Source organism: Coenobita brevimanus, chromosome 13 (genome assembly GCF_032717465.1).
Source record: "Coenobita brevimanus isolate Jiangsu-jjx chromosome 13, ASM3271746v2, whole genome shotgun sequence".
In the NCBI taxonomy this organism is placed as follows: Eukaryota; Metazoa; Arthropoda; class Malacostraca; order Decapoda; family Coenobitidae; genus Coenobita; species Coenobita brevimanus.
In genome coordinates this window covers 43,241,266-43,257,952 of record NC_136966.1, presented here as the reverse complement: position 1 = coordinate 43,257,952, position 16,687 = coordinate 43,241,266, and the positions used below count along the sequence as shown (strand labels likewise).

The 16,687-nt window shown below is 42.0% G+C and overlaps 1 protein-coding gene across 1 annotated transcript in view; it reads left to right on the top strand.

Annotated features, from left to right (window-relative positions):
* Nucleotides 1-16,687, top strand: part of LOC145415629 (transient receptor potential cation channel subfamily M member 8-like) — a 318,353-nt gene that overhangs the window by 234,550 nt on the left and 67,116 nt on the right. The window contains exons 17-18 of the mRNA XM_080284850.1: nt 5,430-5,584; nt 7,834-8,019. Coding sequence (XP_080140976.1) covers nt 5,430-5,584; nt 7,834-8,019 — 341 coding nt within the window. The remainder of the gene's footprint in view (nt 1-5,429; nt 5,585-7,833; nt 8,020-16,687) is intronic.

Here is a 16,687-nt window from a genome sequence, read left to right as displayed (position 1 = left end):
CTTTATAAATATTCACATCTCATCCTCTGTTCTCCATCCATCCCTACCTTTTTTTTCTGTCTATCTATCTATCTATTGCCAGACGCCTCAATCCCGTTTGGGGTGGCCACAAACAAATCGCCTCCAAGTTGCCCTGTCCCCCGCCATTTCACTGCCCTGCTCCCAACTCACATCCCCCTCTCCCATATACCTCTCCACCCCATCCCTCTTCCCTCCTCCACCTCACTCACATACACTCTTTTCGTCAGTCTTTCACCCTCCATCCTCTCCACATGGCCAAACCACCTCAGTATGTTCCTCATAACACTTCCTATCACATGCACATCCACACCACAACGCTTCTGTATATCCTCATTCGTCAGCCTGTCTCTCCATGTGACTCCACAGGCTCCTCTTAAATAACTCATTTCCACTGCTCTCACTCTTGACTTGTGTCCTTCCAACAACGTCCAAGCTTCACTTCCATACGTTAGAGTTGGTATCACAATACTGTCATGTAGTAACTTTTTCACTTCCATGCTCACTTCCCTGTTTCTTATCACTGCTTTCAAAGAACCAGCAACCTTTCTTCCCTGCTGTACCCTTTCAAGCACTTCACCCTCCAAACCTCCATCCTTGCTCATCACACTACCCAAGTACTTAAACGTAGTCACATTTTCCAGTTCCTCACCATCCAACCTCGCTGTACATTCACTGACTTCACCCCTCTCAAAGACCATCACTTTACTCTTCCCTACATTCACCTTTAGATTCCGTTTCTTACACACTCTCCCAAACTCATCCACCAAGCCTTGCAGCTCCCCTTCGTCTTCACTCAACAACACAGTATCATCTGCAAACAACAGTACAGGGAGTTTCCAAACACTATCCTCTCTCACCAGGGCCACTCCAACATCCACTACCCTACCTTGTACCTCTTTTATAACCCCATCCATGTACAGATTGAACAACCATGGAGACATGACACATCCCTGTTTCAACCCAACTTTCAAAGAGAAAAATTCACTTAGTTCACCATCCACACGCACTGCAGCTTTCACACCATCGTACATATTCTTCACGGCATTCAACAACTTCCCATCTACCCCATATATTCTTAACACTTTCCACAATCCTTGTCTATCCACCCTGTCATATGCTTTCTCCAAATCCATGAAAGCCGCATACAACTTCTTTCCCTTCTCTAGAAACTTTTCCACTAAAGATCTAAGAATGAATATCTGATCTACACAACCTCTTCCCTTCCTAAAGCCTCCCTGTTCTTCTCCAACTAATTTCTCTGTTCTTTCTCTAACTCTGTCAATAAGTATCCTACCATACACTTTTCCTATTATACTAAGAAGACAAATGCCCCTATGATTACCAAACACTTCTTTTTCCCCTTTTCCTTTGTACAAGGGAATAATTATACCTGACTTCCAATCCTCCGGGACTCTGCCTTCCTCCCAGGCCAATCTGCACATCTTCCACATCCATTCTACTACTATCTCTCCCCCATGCTTCAGCATTTCACCACACACTCCATCAATTCCTGGGGCTTTCCCCAATTTAACTTTCTCCATTGCTTCCACAACTTCTATCCTACTGATTTCTTCCTGTCTTCTCACCTCCCTCCTCCCAGCCATTCCCCAGCCAATTATACTCGCATTACGTCCATCCTCTATGTTCAACAATTCCTTGAAGTGTTCTCTCCATCTGCTCACTTTTTCTCCCTTCTCCACTAGTAATCTACCATTTTTGTCTTTCATTCCCCTGCTAACTTCACTTCCACCCTGTCTTACTCTTTTCACCTCTTTCCAGAACATTTTCTTACAGTCCCTCCACTTAACACTCAAATTCCTTCCAAATTCCTCATCCACTCTCTTCTTACTCTCTCTTACTAATCTTTTCACCTCTCTCTTTCTTTCTACATATAACTCTCTCTTCTGCCTCTCAACTTCTTCCACGCCCCTATTTCTCATCCATTCATTGTATGCTTTCTTCTTTTGTGCCACAGCCTGTCTCACCTCTTCAGTCCACCACGCTGTTCCTTGCACCCCCCTCCGTCTTCTCTTCCTTCCACACACCACATCACATGCTGCACATATTTCTTCCATAAATATCCTACACACACCTTCCATATCTCCCATCTGCTCCAGTTCATATTTGCCCAATCGTTCCTCCACTTCTCTCTTATACTCTGCCTTTTTCTCATCCTCTTGTAACCTTTCCACTCTCCTTGCAACTACTCCTTCCTCTTGTCTTTCCCTTCTTCTATTCCTCCATCTTACTTGAATCCTAATTCTGGCCACCACCAAGTAGTGGTCAGAAAGTCCACTCCCCCTTTTTTTTCCAAGGCCTCTTATTCCAAAAACTTTGTTATTTCTCCTGTTCTCTCTCATTCTCCATTCAGCATCTCACTTTTTCCCTTTATTCCTTCTCTGTGCCTCTCACATTTTCATCTCAGAAAATCCTCTGTTCTCCTTAGCATCCCTGCTTCCTCCATATCTGTACATTTCCCTCCTTTTCACAGCCTTTTATTCCCCTCCCTCCTGATCTCAAGTTCTTCCCCCTTATCTACATCTTTCATACTTGCATCCATCCTTCTATCTAGAATTCTTTTCTTTCTTTCTTTTCCAGGTATGTTAGTTCTTCCTGTTGCCCACCAGCTTCCCTTTATCTCTTCACATCCCCTCCATCAGCTCCTGTTTGTACTGTGTCCCACTTGTCCTCTGTTCACCTAGTAATAACATTGAAAATCTGGATGTAAATTGACTAGGGTAAGGCTGGGCTGAACAATATCTGTGTGCCTTAATGACCATCAGGCAGTCAGATACCTCTCTCACAGATTTTACGTCTTCCTAAAATGTGCTTGTTTTTCTTTCTGTCTCTCCTGTCTTCTTTTTCTTCTATCTTCAATACCTAAATGTAGTATATATTTCTACATTTTTGTCTTTTCCTCTGTCCTCAGATTATTTTTGCTTCTCACCCTCCCTGTTTCCAGCTCTACTTACTGTATATTCTATCTGTCTATCTATTGCCAGATGCCTTAATCCCATAAGGGGTGGCCACAAACAAATCGCCTCCATGTCGCTTTGTCCCCCACCATTTCACTGCCCCGCTTCCAGCTCACACACCCCTCTCTCATATACCTCTTCACTCCGTCCCTTCGTCTCATCCTTGGCATCCCCCTCCCTCTCCCCCCCGCTGCCTCATTCACATACACTCTCCTTGTCAGTCTCTCACTCTCCATCCTCTCCGCATGGTCAAACCACCTTAATGTGTTTCTCCTGACGCTTCCTATCACATCCACATCCACACCACAATATTCCTTCACGTCCTCATTTGTCAATCTGTCTCTCCATGTGACTCCTCATGCTTCTCTCAGATAACTCATTTCCACTGCTGTCATTCTTGCCTTCTATTCCTGCAACAAGGTCCAAGCTTTACTTCCATGTTAGAGTTGGTATCACAATACTGTCATGTAGTAGCTTTTTGACTTCCATGCTCACTTCCCTGTTTCTGATCTCTGCTTTCAAGGAACCAGCAACCTTTCTTCCCTGCTGCACCCTTTCAAGCACTTCATCCTCTAAACTTCCATCCTTACTCATCACACTACCCAAGCACTTAAACGCACTCACATTCTCCATTTTCTCCCCATCCAGTCTCACTGTACATTCACTGACTTCACTTCTCTCGAAGACCATCACTTTACTCTTCCCTACATTCGCCTTTAGATATATATTCCTGTCTGTATAGCTCCCTGCATGTTTTCAATCCCTCATGCTTTGCTGTATTTTCCTGTATCTGTGTCTTCTTTCTTCTTTCATTTATAATTTATTTTCCCATCTTTCCTACTGCCCTTTCTTCCTTCCAGCTAACTTTCCTTATTCTTCCTTTTTGTCTCTGTTCTTTTTCAGCTTCCTTCTGTCCAGCTTTCCCTAATTTTTCTTCCTTTCCAACTCTTTCCCCTCCTCTCCATCTCTTTTTCCTTCCTCTCCATCTCTTTCTCTTCCTCTATTCCAGCTGTTCAACCTCTTTTTTCCTGTCCAAATCTTTCTGCATTCCCTTCTCAGGCTTTCCTTTCTTCTTTCATTTCCCTTATTGCTTTCTTCATTTTTTGTATAACTATCCCATCTTCATCCATTTCTAATTCTTCTTGATTCATTCCTGTTCTTTCCTTTATTTTTCCCTCCATCTCTCATTCTTCTGTTATTTTCATATTTCCTCTTTTCAGTTTCCCATTCATCCTTTTCTTCCTCAGCTCTCCTTTCATCTCTTTTGCAGCTCCATTCTTGCTCCTGTCCTTCTCTCTCTCTTTTCCTTCTTCCTCCAAACCAGGTGTCATTCCTCTTGCTTGTCTTCAACCCTCCCCTTCCTCTTCCTGTCAGTCCTTCCTTTCTTCCTCCTTTCATAGCTTATGCACTGTTTCTCATTGTCTCCTTTTATTCCTCCTACTTACCAGCTCTTCTTCTTTTCTCCATCGGTTTGATCTTCCTTTATCTTTGCAGCTTTTTTTCTCCATCTCTCCAACTGTTCCTCCTTCATCTGTCCCTCTTGATCTCTGCAACTTGCCCAAGTGGTTAAGAGAGGTCACCTGTTGTCTAATGATGCAGATTTGATGATAGGTTGGGGCAGGGAACATTCTGACGAATTTCATAAAAACAGACTTTACTTATCTTCCATGAAACCCACTGACATATCATAACAATATCCCACCAGTCCTGAATATGACAGCCATAGCATGTATTCAAGTTTGATGATGGGTATTAGTGCTTAGCTGGGTACATGTGAAGATGTATTGCATCCAGGACTGCCAGGCTGAAAAGAATGGACTGTTATGCCCATGCTTGAGGTGGAAAAAAAGATAATCCTTCAATCTCTCCAGTTTTATCTCTTTTCCTCAAACTGTCCATTCCTTCCTCATTTCCAACAACTCATTTTCCCCAGTACTTCCTGCCTCTCACTCTATACATTCCATCTCTCCCTTCTCCTCCTCTTCAACTCACCATTTACTTTACTTCTTCTCTCTATGCCTCCTATTCTCCATCCCTGCAGCCTAGCTCACTTTGCCTTGTGGTACCGTAGAGTGCCTACTAACCACCACTACCGCTACCACCACAATGCATCTTTCCATTTTTCCCCTCTTTCTTCCAGTTTTACCTTTCAGTCCAACCCATCACTTCCTTCATACCACTCCTCTTTTGTGGGAGCTCAGTGGCCTGGTAAAAAAATAAGTAAATAAATGAACAAATGAATAAAAATAATCTCTCCAACTCTCCTTCCTCATTATCATTCATTTTCTCTCCATTCATTTCTAAGTCTACCACTCCCCGTCTTCCAACTCCTCTTTCTCCACAGTCTTTCACTGCCTCACCCCCTTTATTTAACTCTTAACTCTCCACTTCCCTCCATTCCTCTGCCCACCATCATTTCAACTCTGCCTCCAGCCCAGCCCACTTGGCCCCCTGGTGCCCTGGAGGACTTAATGACCACCGCCTTGCTGGAGGAGAAAGTGGAATTTGTGCAGTTGTTTGTGATTAATGGCCTGGTGATGGCAGACTACCTCACTGTGGCTAAACTCAGGCATCTCTATAATCAGGCTGTGAGTTGATATGGATAATTCTACATATACACTTGTAACTGTAACATACTGTATTATGTAACTATTTTTTAACACCAAACCAATATTCTGGTAAGCCGTTTTGAAAAAGTGAAAAATTGTGTTGGTGCAGTTGGAATGGGATATGTTACATTGTTTATAGCCTTGGGATGGCCCATGGTGTGTTGGTTTCCAGAATGAAGTAGAGTAATTGATCATGAAATGCTTGAAAGTGAATTGAAGCAGGTGCACTGTACATTGTACTAAATAATATTACACGTAAATTGACCTTGTAGTTGATGTCTTGCTTGAGTTAAATGCAGAGTGAGATATTTTTACCTAACATGTATTTGTCTGTATCTGTATTATTTGTGTATGCAGAGTGAATGTATGCATATGTACATTTTTATGTGCAGTGAGCATATACTTTATATGACTATAATACCTTAGGGAAGGACTGCTGCATAGCCTGCATACTTGTGTATTACAGTATTTCTGAGGATATGAGTTTGCAGTGGTTATCTGTTGTCAGATGATGGTTGATGCATACAGTATTTACTTAATCATTGTACTGTAGATTTCTTAAACATCACACATTACACAGCCATAGACTTATCATGGTGAGATACACATAACTTATAATTTCCTAATTTAACTGAAAGTCATAAATTATACTGTACTGGGAAGGTTTGGAGCCAGCGGATCCAATGTTTGGCTTTTGGCCTAGGATTTATTGTGCCAATTTGATTGAGCAGTTGACAGGATGTGATTGGGGAAGGTGGAGGATGTGTCTGGGTTGACTGCTGAAATGTTGAAGACATCAGGAGGTATGGGAGTGGATTTAGTAAGTGATTTGATAAATTTGATTATATGTGAGTGTGTTGTTCTTGATGGCAGGCTGAATTGGGTGATTGTAAATGCATAGAAGGGGAAGGATGATGCCCTGGAAAGAGGAAATTATAGGCATAAAACTTTTGGATCAGATAATGAAGGTAATGGAGAGAGTCCTGTAAGATATGATAAGGAAAAGAGTGACTGCTGATGATATACTGTATGGATTTATGCCAGCCAGGTGGACTACTGAGCCAGTATTCAGTGTCTGACAGATTTAGTAAAAATACTAGATAAGAAGAGGGACCTTTATATTGTTTTTGTTGATTTAATGAATACCTATGACAGAGTTCCTTGGCAGGTGGTGAGGTGGGCAATGAAAAAGCATGGAATCAAGGAGTTGCTGGTTAGGGTAGTTATGGTAACGTACAAGGGTGCTTGCACCCAGATGAGAGTGAACAGAGGTTTGAATGATGGGTTTTCCATGAATGTTGGCATGTTTCAGGGTTAGTCTGAGACCCCTTATTGTTTATCATGGTACTTCAGCTCTTTCACATGACTTTAAAAATAGACTCCCATGGGAGTTGTTGTATGCTGACGACTTGGTGTTGATCACAGAAAATGAAAGAGGTGGAAGAAAGATTTAAGAAACGGAGCTGCGATGCAGTGGGGTACAAGGATTTGAGAGTAAATGAAGATGAAACAAAAGTGATGATATCTAGGGATGGTGATGGTACTTTCAAAGCAGAGGGAGTGTGGTCATTCACAGTTTGCCACAAGAGTTTGGGAAGTAACTCCATCTTATGCAGTATTTGTGATAAGTGGGTGCATAAGAGATGTAACAATATTAGCGGTAGGCTTTAAAATATAGCTGATTTCATGTGTGCGGTGTGTTGGGGAGAGCATGCTGAGACTGAGAGACAGGAAAGGATTGACCTTGGTGGAGAATTTCTTGAGTGTGTGGAGGTGTTTTGCTATTTGGAGGGCATGTTATATACTGGAGGTGGGGGAAGCTAGAGTGAGTCCTTGAATGAGTGAATTGTGGGGATTAGGATTGCAAGTGAAGAGTTGAGAGGAAGGATGGGACTTGAATGTACAAGTGTTGTGATTAGAAGAGATAGATAGAAATAGTTTGGGCATGTTGTGAGGATGGAAGAAGGCAACTGGGTGTGGAGGGTGAAAGATGTGAACGTTAAGGGCAGCATTCCGAGAGGAAGACCAATAAAGACCTGGGATGAGGTCATAGAGTGTGATCTCAGGGAGGCTCCCAGAGATTGAGCAACATGGAGAGCTGCCAATAGGTGACCAGGATCAACACATGCAAACGTGTTGGAGCTTTTATAAATTAAATGATTGGTGGAATGGATGTGTGGGCAACACCAGTGACAATGAACTTACAGCAAATTCTTTTCTGGTTCTAGTGTGTGCCCAACAGCCACCTGGCACGGATGTTGCAGCGGTCATCCCATCAGCAGCACAGCCTCCACCTGCTGGATGTGCACAACCTACTGCAAGTGGTGATGAGGCAGCACCATGACCCTCCTTACCTGGCTGACACTTCTGAAACAGTTGCCACACAGCCTGCAGTTTCCTACCTCACTTTCCAGGTATAGAGGCTCTTGTTTTAATTGTTGTTTAGACTTATCTGGATGTGAGCCTGATGGACTGCCTGTTGAAGATATGTCTACTGCAGTCCACCATCCTCAATTTAGGGGATTGGGAATGAGTTTAGGGACAGTCATATAACCACCCAACTTGGTTAAATTAGTGCCACCATGTGAAGGTTGTAAGAAAGTACAGTTGTGGACTATAATATTGATCCATTCTTTTGTAGAATAACTGTGAATATTTTATGTAATGCTCACAAAAGTTTATTGATGTTCAAAAATCTCATCACTGATTTTCAAAAATTGCTTAGTGTCTTGGAATTCGTCATAATGAAGTTAATCAGTATTTCTTTTCACCAACTGTCTTTTGTGTCATTTTGAGGATGTCTTTTGAATCTAATTTATGGTGGGTTTCAAAAGTCACTGCTGTGTTCTACAGTTCATTGCAGTGAAGTAAATCAATATTTATGTTGATAACTTTACTTTGTGTCATTATAAGGGAGTCTGTTGAATGTAATTTAGCAGAAAATTAATGTACAGTACAGTCACACCTTGCTATATGATGATAATACGTCACATGAAAGCCCATCCCATAGCGATTTATCATGTAGTGAGATTGATATAACATGGGTTCATTGGGAATAGGGAAGGGGCCTATGACTATGAAACCTTAACAAAATAATGCAACCCACCTGAAGTATATCTTTGGCCAATTTGAGTTGCCACTAAGGTTCCCTCAAGGCTGGGGGGACAGCTGGAGGGCCTGGACAGTCACTCCAGGTCCTTGGGAGGAGGTGAAGAGAGATGTGGAGAGCAAAGCGGTAAGGCTAAGGGAGAACGATGCAGTGAAGCCAAAGGAGAGCAATGCAGTGAGGGTGATGGAGCGCACAATGGTGAGGCCAAGAGAGAGCATAGCGGTGTGGTGACGGGGAAGCGTAGAAGTGAGCCAGGCAGTAATGAAGAGGAGACAGACATGACTGGGGCATGTGAGACCAGACATTGCATTTGCGCCCTGCTCATTGATGGCCTTGGCTCTTCCTTGATTCTGGTGGGAAGGGGGAAGGAGGAGATGATGGTAGTCTGCTTTGCTACCTTATTCTTAGCTGTCAGAAGCTCCCTGTACGGCCTCAAGTTTTGCCCTATACAGTCACTGCTCGTTTTACGTTGATTTGGTATACAATGATTCACCACAACGATAACAGAAAAGTTCCACCCCAAAATCCAATTTGCGATGAATTTCCCGGCTATAACGATATTGCCCTCGGAAAATTTTGTACCAAGCGCCAGGCACACACAAGGCGACAGTCGCTTGTCTCAGGCAAGATGGCAGCCCCAGCGTGCAGAGCATTGTTTTGGTTTAGTTGCGGTCCCGCCACCCCTTCAAAGCCCTATCTTTTCCACTAGTTCATGTGTGCCCCCTCTGCTATCGTCACCTTTCAGCCAAGCATCGTGCTACAGTATACCTATACATTGTGTAGCACCAGGCCAACGTTACGCAAGTGTGATTGTCGTGTTGTTGCTATGATTTGCTGTACGTGAGTAATGTCGCCTGTATTGGTGTGATATTGTTTGTTTTGGTCTTGGAGACGACTTGGACCGACACAGGAAGTGATTAAGGTGGGTTGTCATTTTTGTTTCGGTCTTGGGTAGGTGACTTTGGGAAGTTGAGTTGACGTAACCTTCCTTTTATAATGTGTTTCAATCTCCCGATTTATGATAAAATTGTTATACGTTAAGGTATGACCTGACGTAACCCCGTCGAGTAGTGACTGTACCATACGTTGCCTGTCACTCCTTATCGGGTTCAGGTCCTTGGCCTGGATGAATGAAATTGCCTTGTCCATCTTTGCAAGGAATTCCTTTAAGGTCTTGATGTTGGAAACACAAAAGGGCTCATCCTCCCCCTATCCTTGCCACCTTCCTGTGCATCCGCCACGCGTCCCTTAGCTCAATGAGCTCCTCTGTTGAGAGTTGCCCGATGTGACTGTACAGGACCACTTGAACATCATCTTTGTCAACACAGTTCCTGCCTCTTGCAAGAGGTCAGGGATTTCTCGTCATATGTTCACCATCATCAGGAACTCCATGAAGGAGTTCACACACTCTGGCCATACTTTTCATCAGATGGTATTCAGTGTGATTAGCTGTACCACCTTCCATGCTGCCGTGATTTTGTTGATGGCATGTTTAATGTTATTTTTCCGGAAACAATCACTGCTTCAGTCTCCCCTGAGTCACTCACCCTCACCATGTGCACCATAGTAAAGTGAAGGTAGTGGGCCTTGAAAGTAGTGATGACTCCATGTTCCATTGGTGGAGTAGTGATGTTGCGTTAGGGGGCAGGTACACCTCTTTGATATTGTCCATCCAGTCCTCCAAGTCATTAGGGTGGCTTGGGTCATTGCCAACCAGAAGGAGGAAATGGTTTGCCAAATTGCTTTAGCTGGCATAATCTTGCAGGAAAGGAGACAGGTATCCTGCCATGCAAGTGTGGCAGAGAAAGGAGGTCAGCCAAGCCCTGGAGTTTCTTTTCCAAGTAACAAATAATCCCAAAGTTCTCACATACCCTGACAGTGCCCGGGGACTTTCCCCAGCGATAAATGAGGAGGGGTTTGAACTGAATGTCTCACTCTGTATTTGCACCAAGAAGGAGGGTGAGGCATTGCCTGGCTGCCTTAAACCCTGGCACATGTCATTCTTCCTTGCTGACACAAATCTTGTAGGAGATATGGTTCCAAAACAAGCCCATTTCATCAAAATTTAGAACCTGTTTTGAAGAGTATCTCCTTTCCTCTATGGCACCTTCAGCCTTCCAGGAAAGGCCTCATTTGCCATGTGGTCAGCAATGGCAGCCCCATCATGCCTGGTCATGTTTACGTCTAGCACGGACCTTGAACCACTCGAACCAACCCTTGCTAGACATGAACTCCTCCTTGCCTCCACTCCTTGCTTATCCCTGAGATCTTTCCACAGATCGAGAGCCTTAGTGCAAATAAATCTACAATGCAGGGGCTGCTTCACTTAGTTAAGTTCATTAACCGCTTCACTTAGTTAATTTCATTAACCCACAGTTCTAAATGATGCTCCATCTCCTCCATTATGAGTTACCTTACTCTGGCTAGTCATTTAGTAGCCAGGGTATGCACATTCTATGGTGCTGGTAGTATAGCATCTGATTTCTTTATTGCAGTAGTGACTGTGGACTGGGGCAGCTTTAGGGCTTTGATGATCTTGGTCACTCCCTGCCCCTCCTTATGGCACTTAATAATGTCCAGTTTCATTTCAAGGGAAAGGCTATGCCTTACCCTTTTAGCCTTGCCCACATCAGCATCAGTATTATCATGCTATCCTCTGGGGGGTAGCATCAGGCATGATTTGTAACTTTTGAGTTTCATCCCTACGTGTCAAGTGGGGTTGGTGGAGGATTAGTGCCCCTCCCTGTAAAACAATTAACTCTGAGCCCTTGGCCACCCCGTTTGGGATACATGGCGTCTGGCAATGAATGATGAATGAATGAGTTTCAGTTATTTTGCACTAAAAAAGTTATCAACTCATTTGCAGACATCATTATTTGTTGTGTTCTTCCACTGTTATTTGGTGATAGTCATGGTGTTTTCATGGCCTGACACTCGAGAAAGTTGATTAACTCAGAGAATGCAAGGGAGATGATCACAGGTGTGGGACATGTGAGTGAGTGTGTGAGTGAGACGGGGTCTTCTAAGGGGTGGCACAAAGAAGGCTTCCTGCAGGTGGGCCTGAGATAGGGGCTCTGTGGGTATAAACACAGGGCGGCCATCTCGGGGTAAATGACTGTTGTCTTGTGTGCATCATCATGTCTGCACAGGATTGTCATAAGAAGCCATCACAGTTATCATTTGAATGAATTTTATCGTTATTGCTAAACTGTCTGACGTTTAGTTATCAGTCTAGTGATTTATCTCCTGAGTGTACTTCAGTGACATTATTCCTTTTCATACAACACCCAGACAGATCACTTAACTCTATCATAATCCAGTTATATCTCTCATTCTGTGCTTGTGTAAATTTTGTTGTTTATCAGTGCAGTATATTTGTTTACTCATAGAAAAGCTTTTGCTAGGTCAATAACCCCTCAGCCACTAACAGTGAGCGAATTTTGCGGCACCCTGTGGAAGAGGCTTTTAGCTAAATCTTGTAAAACCACCTAGAAAATGGTGATTGGAGGGATCATCATAAACTCTGAGGATTTATGGTAAGGTACAGTGATTTGTTTTTTAAGTCACCTGAAAATCTCATCAAAGCCTCATTATTTAACCTCCCCCCCCACACCTCCCCGTTCTGAACCTGTCAGGGTGACCCGATGGCACTTTGATAGGGCAAACTGGGATGGATTTAGAAATTATCTTGCTGACATTCCATGGTAGTCTTCTTCTCTAGTGATCCCAATTCTACCCAGTCCCACATTTGTGACTTGATACTAACTGGTATGGATTTATTCATACCAAGTTAACAGTTCACTAAAAGATCAAACTCTCCAAAATGGTTTGATGGCAGCTGTGCCAGAGCAACAGCCCAAAAGTCATAACTCTTACTTAAAATAAAAAACATCTGAATCACTCTCTCAATTTAAAATTGCTAGAAATCATACAAAAACTGTAATAAATCTAGCTAAATCAAACTTTCTTCAAATGCAAGCATCAAATTTACTTAACAACCTTAATGCCAATAGAATATTCTGGTCAGCTCTTAATTCTTTCAATAATAACTTTAACAAGTCATCATCCATTCCCCCACTAAAATCTTCAGATGGTAACATTACAAATGACCCACATGCGAAAGCAGATATTTCTGCCGGTACATTTTCCAGAAATTCTACCACAGACGATGCCAGCCAGAATGTCCCAGTACGAGAACTTGACTCTCCCGAAACTGATCCACTTAAAATACAGACAAGATACGTAAAATCCATCCTTGACAATTTACCCACCAACAAAACTCCAGGCCCAGATGGAATTCCGCCAATTGTTTTGAAAAAGTGCTCCCCTGAACTTGCCTCTGTTCTAGCTAAATTATGCAGACTATGCATACGTACTTCTTCATTCTCAAATTCATGGAAAGAAGCCAATATACATCCAATTCCGAAGAAAGGAAGTTCCTCTGACCCCTCTGATTACAGACCAATAGCAGTCACATCTTCTCTTGGTAAGGTATTTGAAAATTTAATTAATAAGCACATTGTTAAACATCTTGAATCCAATATATAACTTAATTAGTGATAGACAATATGGTTTTCACCACGAAAGATCAACCATTGACATACTCAATCTCCTAACTCATACCATCCATCAGTCAATTGACCTACATGGAGAAACTCATACAGTAGCCCTTGATATTTCTAAAGCTTTCAATAGAGTATGGCACCATTTCCTCCTGTCCAAACTCCCTTGCTGTGGGCTAACATCTTTTGTTCCTTTGATTTCCTCATATTTCAGTGACAGGAAAATAAGAGTAAAAGTAGATGATGTATATTCCAATTTCCACTCAGTTAACGCCGGCGTGCCGCAGGGATCAGTTCTGGCCCCAACCCTGTTCCTGGTTCATATTACAGTAATGATCTCTTATCTGTCACCCACAATCCCATCCACTCATATGCAGATGACTCAACACTACCTAGTTCATTCACATTCAGACACCCATTTACAAAGTCTAATATCTCTACCTCTCAACTCAGTACAGCCATCTCCATAAATCAAGACCTGTCTATGATCAGTGAATGGGGACAAAACAACCTTGTCTCATTTAATGCTAGTAAAACTAAATATATACAATTTACAAATAGACAGATATTGCCTGATTCATATATTACCTTGAGTACTACTAATTATTCCCATCTCTAATATTCCCATCTCCAAAAGTATTGAAATTCTCGGCATCTCATTTAACAATGCCCTCAGCTGAACCTTTCATGTTAGATCACTTGCTAAAACTGCCTCAAAGAAACTTGGATTAATGTACAGAGTCCGTAACTTCTTCACTGACGAGCAGTTAGCTGTGATTTATAAGAGTCGTGCGCTCTCAGCTTGAATATTGCTCACCCTTGTGGAATGGATGTGGAGGGGTTGCATTAAAACAACTAGACAAAATTCAGGACATAGCTGTTAGAATTATTAACAACCCTGCCATATAAATAAACTATCTCCCCTACAAGTACGAAGGAATGTTGCTTCCCTTGCATTATTTTGCAGATATTTTTATGGCAAATGCTTAGACAAAGTTGCGTCCATGATGCCATTTCTCCATGCCTTCCCTCATGCTGCATGAGCATCTGGTAGTGCTCATGACTGGAATGTCACTCAGCCATATTGCAGAACTTCTGCCTGTCAGAATTCTTTCATTCCCCGTACTGCATCTCTTTGGAACTCACTTCCCCAGAGTTGTTTCCCTCCAAACTTCAACCTACAGCTGTTCAAGTTTAACTGTTATAGATATTTTATGAACAGAGGACACTAGTAGTCTGGTGTATGGATTATTATTTTTTTATTCATTTGTTTTTCCTTCCTCTGTTCTGTTATTATTTAAAAAAAAAAAAAAAAAAAAAAAAAAAGCTTTCTCCCCTGTGATGTTTGATGTACACGTGGCAGTATTGCATTAGTACGGTACTGAATACACATTGTTTGAACCATGAAGCGGGATGTGAATATAGAGTTCATGAACAGTAAACCCTTGTTTTATGATGAACCGGTATGCAATGAATCACATATACAGTGACAAAATAGTTTGGATCTTTTTTCTATATACTGTATATGATAGCATTTTCACTCATACAATTACGATCCTGTATGAACTCTCTCTGGTCCATGTTTAATTGCTATTTTTGCGTGTACAGTACAGTCGCCGACTTGCAAGCTTACAGTCATTGGTTTGTTGCAGGTTGGCCTTTGAACTGGTCACTGTTAGGTGTGTTGGTTTCAGTGATGGAACAATAGTGTCGTGTTGGAGTTCAAGCAGCAATGAAGTGTAGTCAAGTAAATTAGCTATCAGCCTTGGTTAGTTGGAATTTTAGACTTATTTTTGGTGGTAAGCAGCAAGTGAAATGCAATGAAGTGAAGCAACTACTAGTTGAGGTGAGGTGGAAACATCTTTTTAGACTTTGTTGGATGGGGGACCCATGGCCAAAAAATTATTGCCATTAAACCCATCTTATATGTGACTGAATACTGTATATGATAAATGACTATCAACTTTGGACTCACAGTGTGGAAATTGCACACATAATAGGAACAGGATCACTGGGCATAACACAAATACTATGGCAGAGTTGGTCTGCATATTGGCTGATGTTTCGGAAATATCTTGTTCCATCCTCAGAGCCATATCAAGAGTGAGAAATGTACACACTGAAAAGATTTTATCCCATGATGATTAATCTTTATAATAAAACCCTGGAAGTACATTACTGAGTCCATTAAAATGTCGTAGTCAGAACTATCTATGTATTGGATCTATAGCTCCCATCAGGGGTGGCCATTTGTCTTTGAGTTAGTTGTTTTACAGAGAGGGGCACCAACCCTCCGCCAGCTCACTTGTTGACACGTAGGGAACACGTATGAGTTGGTTACATGGTATCCACCCAGAGTTGTAAATGGTTTCCTGGCTTACAGGAAACAATTAGGCTTGTCACTCAGTGTAAAGCCACCTGAACAGGAAAGACGAGCAATAAAAAGTGAGAGGAAAGATGGGAAAAATAGGAATAGGAAGGGAGAAGGGCAGACATAGAAAAAGAATGATATAGGTGAAGGAAGAAGTAGGTAGCACTACATCAAGTGAGTGGATGGTCACCACCACCTACCACACACTCAAAACTTGAGTTAATAAATAAAAAGAAATATTGAAAAACACACTAAAAGGAGGGGGAATAACTGAAATACATTGGCCCCTATGGGCTACAACTATTTTCTGTTTTTTAGAAAATATGGGGGTAGGACTTAAATACTGTACCTAAAAGCTAATCAGTAAGTGCAAACACCAGTACGTAGTAAACTCTTGCTATAACGAACCCCAATATTGAGAATGTCAGATTTAGCAAATTCCATGCACCCACCAAACTTTCATTGACCACAACAAACAATGCTCGTTAAATGGGAGGCAGTAGGTTGCAACACATGTGTTTTCTACCCTTTTTCCTCCAACCTTGCCTGAAATTGCTGTTTAACCAGTATGATTGCTGAGTTGTAATAACAGACTACTGTACAGTAACTGTAGTAGTTGTGAAGAAGTTCTTTGACAAGGATGTGAAATAAACTGCAATGGAGTGAAAGTATGGGCCAAGTTAGTGTAAAATGGGTATAGTTTACATTTTCAGTACTGGAATATGCTGTTGTACTCATTTATTTTAAAAAATGTGCATGAACTCCCACCTCTTGGGGGTTACCCTTGGATATAATGAACTGTCAGCTGTAATGAATCTGGTTTTCACCCAGATAGTCTGTTATAGTGAGGGTCTGCTGTATTTGATGACTTTTGCAGGATTTAAGTCCTACCTCCACACTTTCTAAGAAACAGAAGATTGTTGTAGTCCAAAGGGACCAGTTTATTTTAGTTATTCCTCAGCCTTCTGATGTTCTTATCTTTTTTAATAATTTTATTTACGGTATTAACTCAGTTTTGGCCGTGGCATTTTAATGGACTT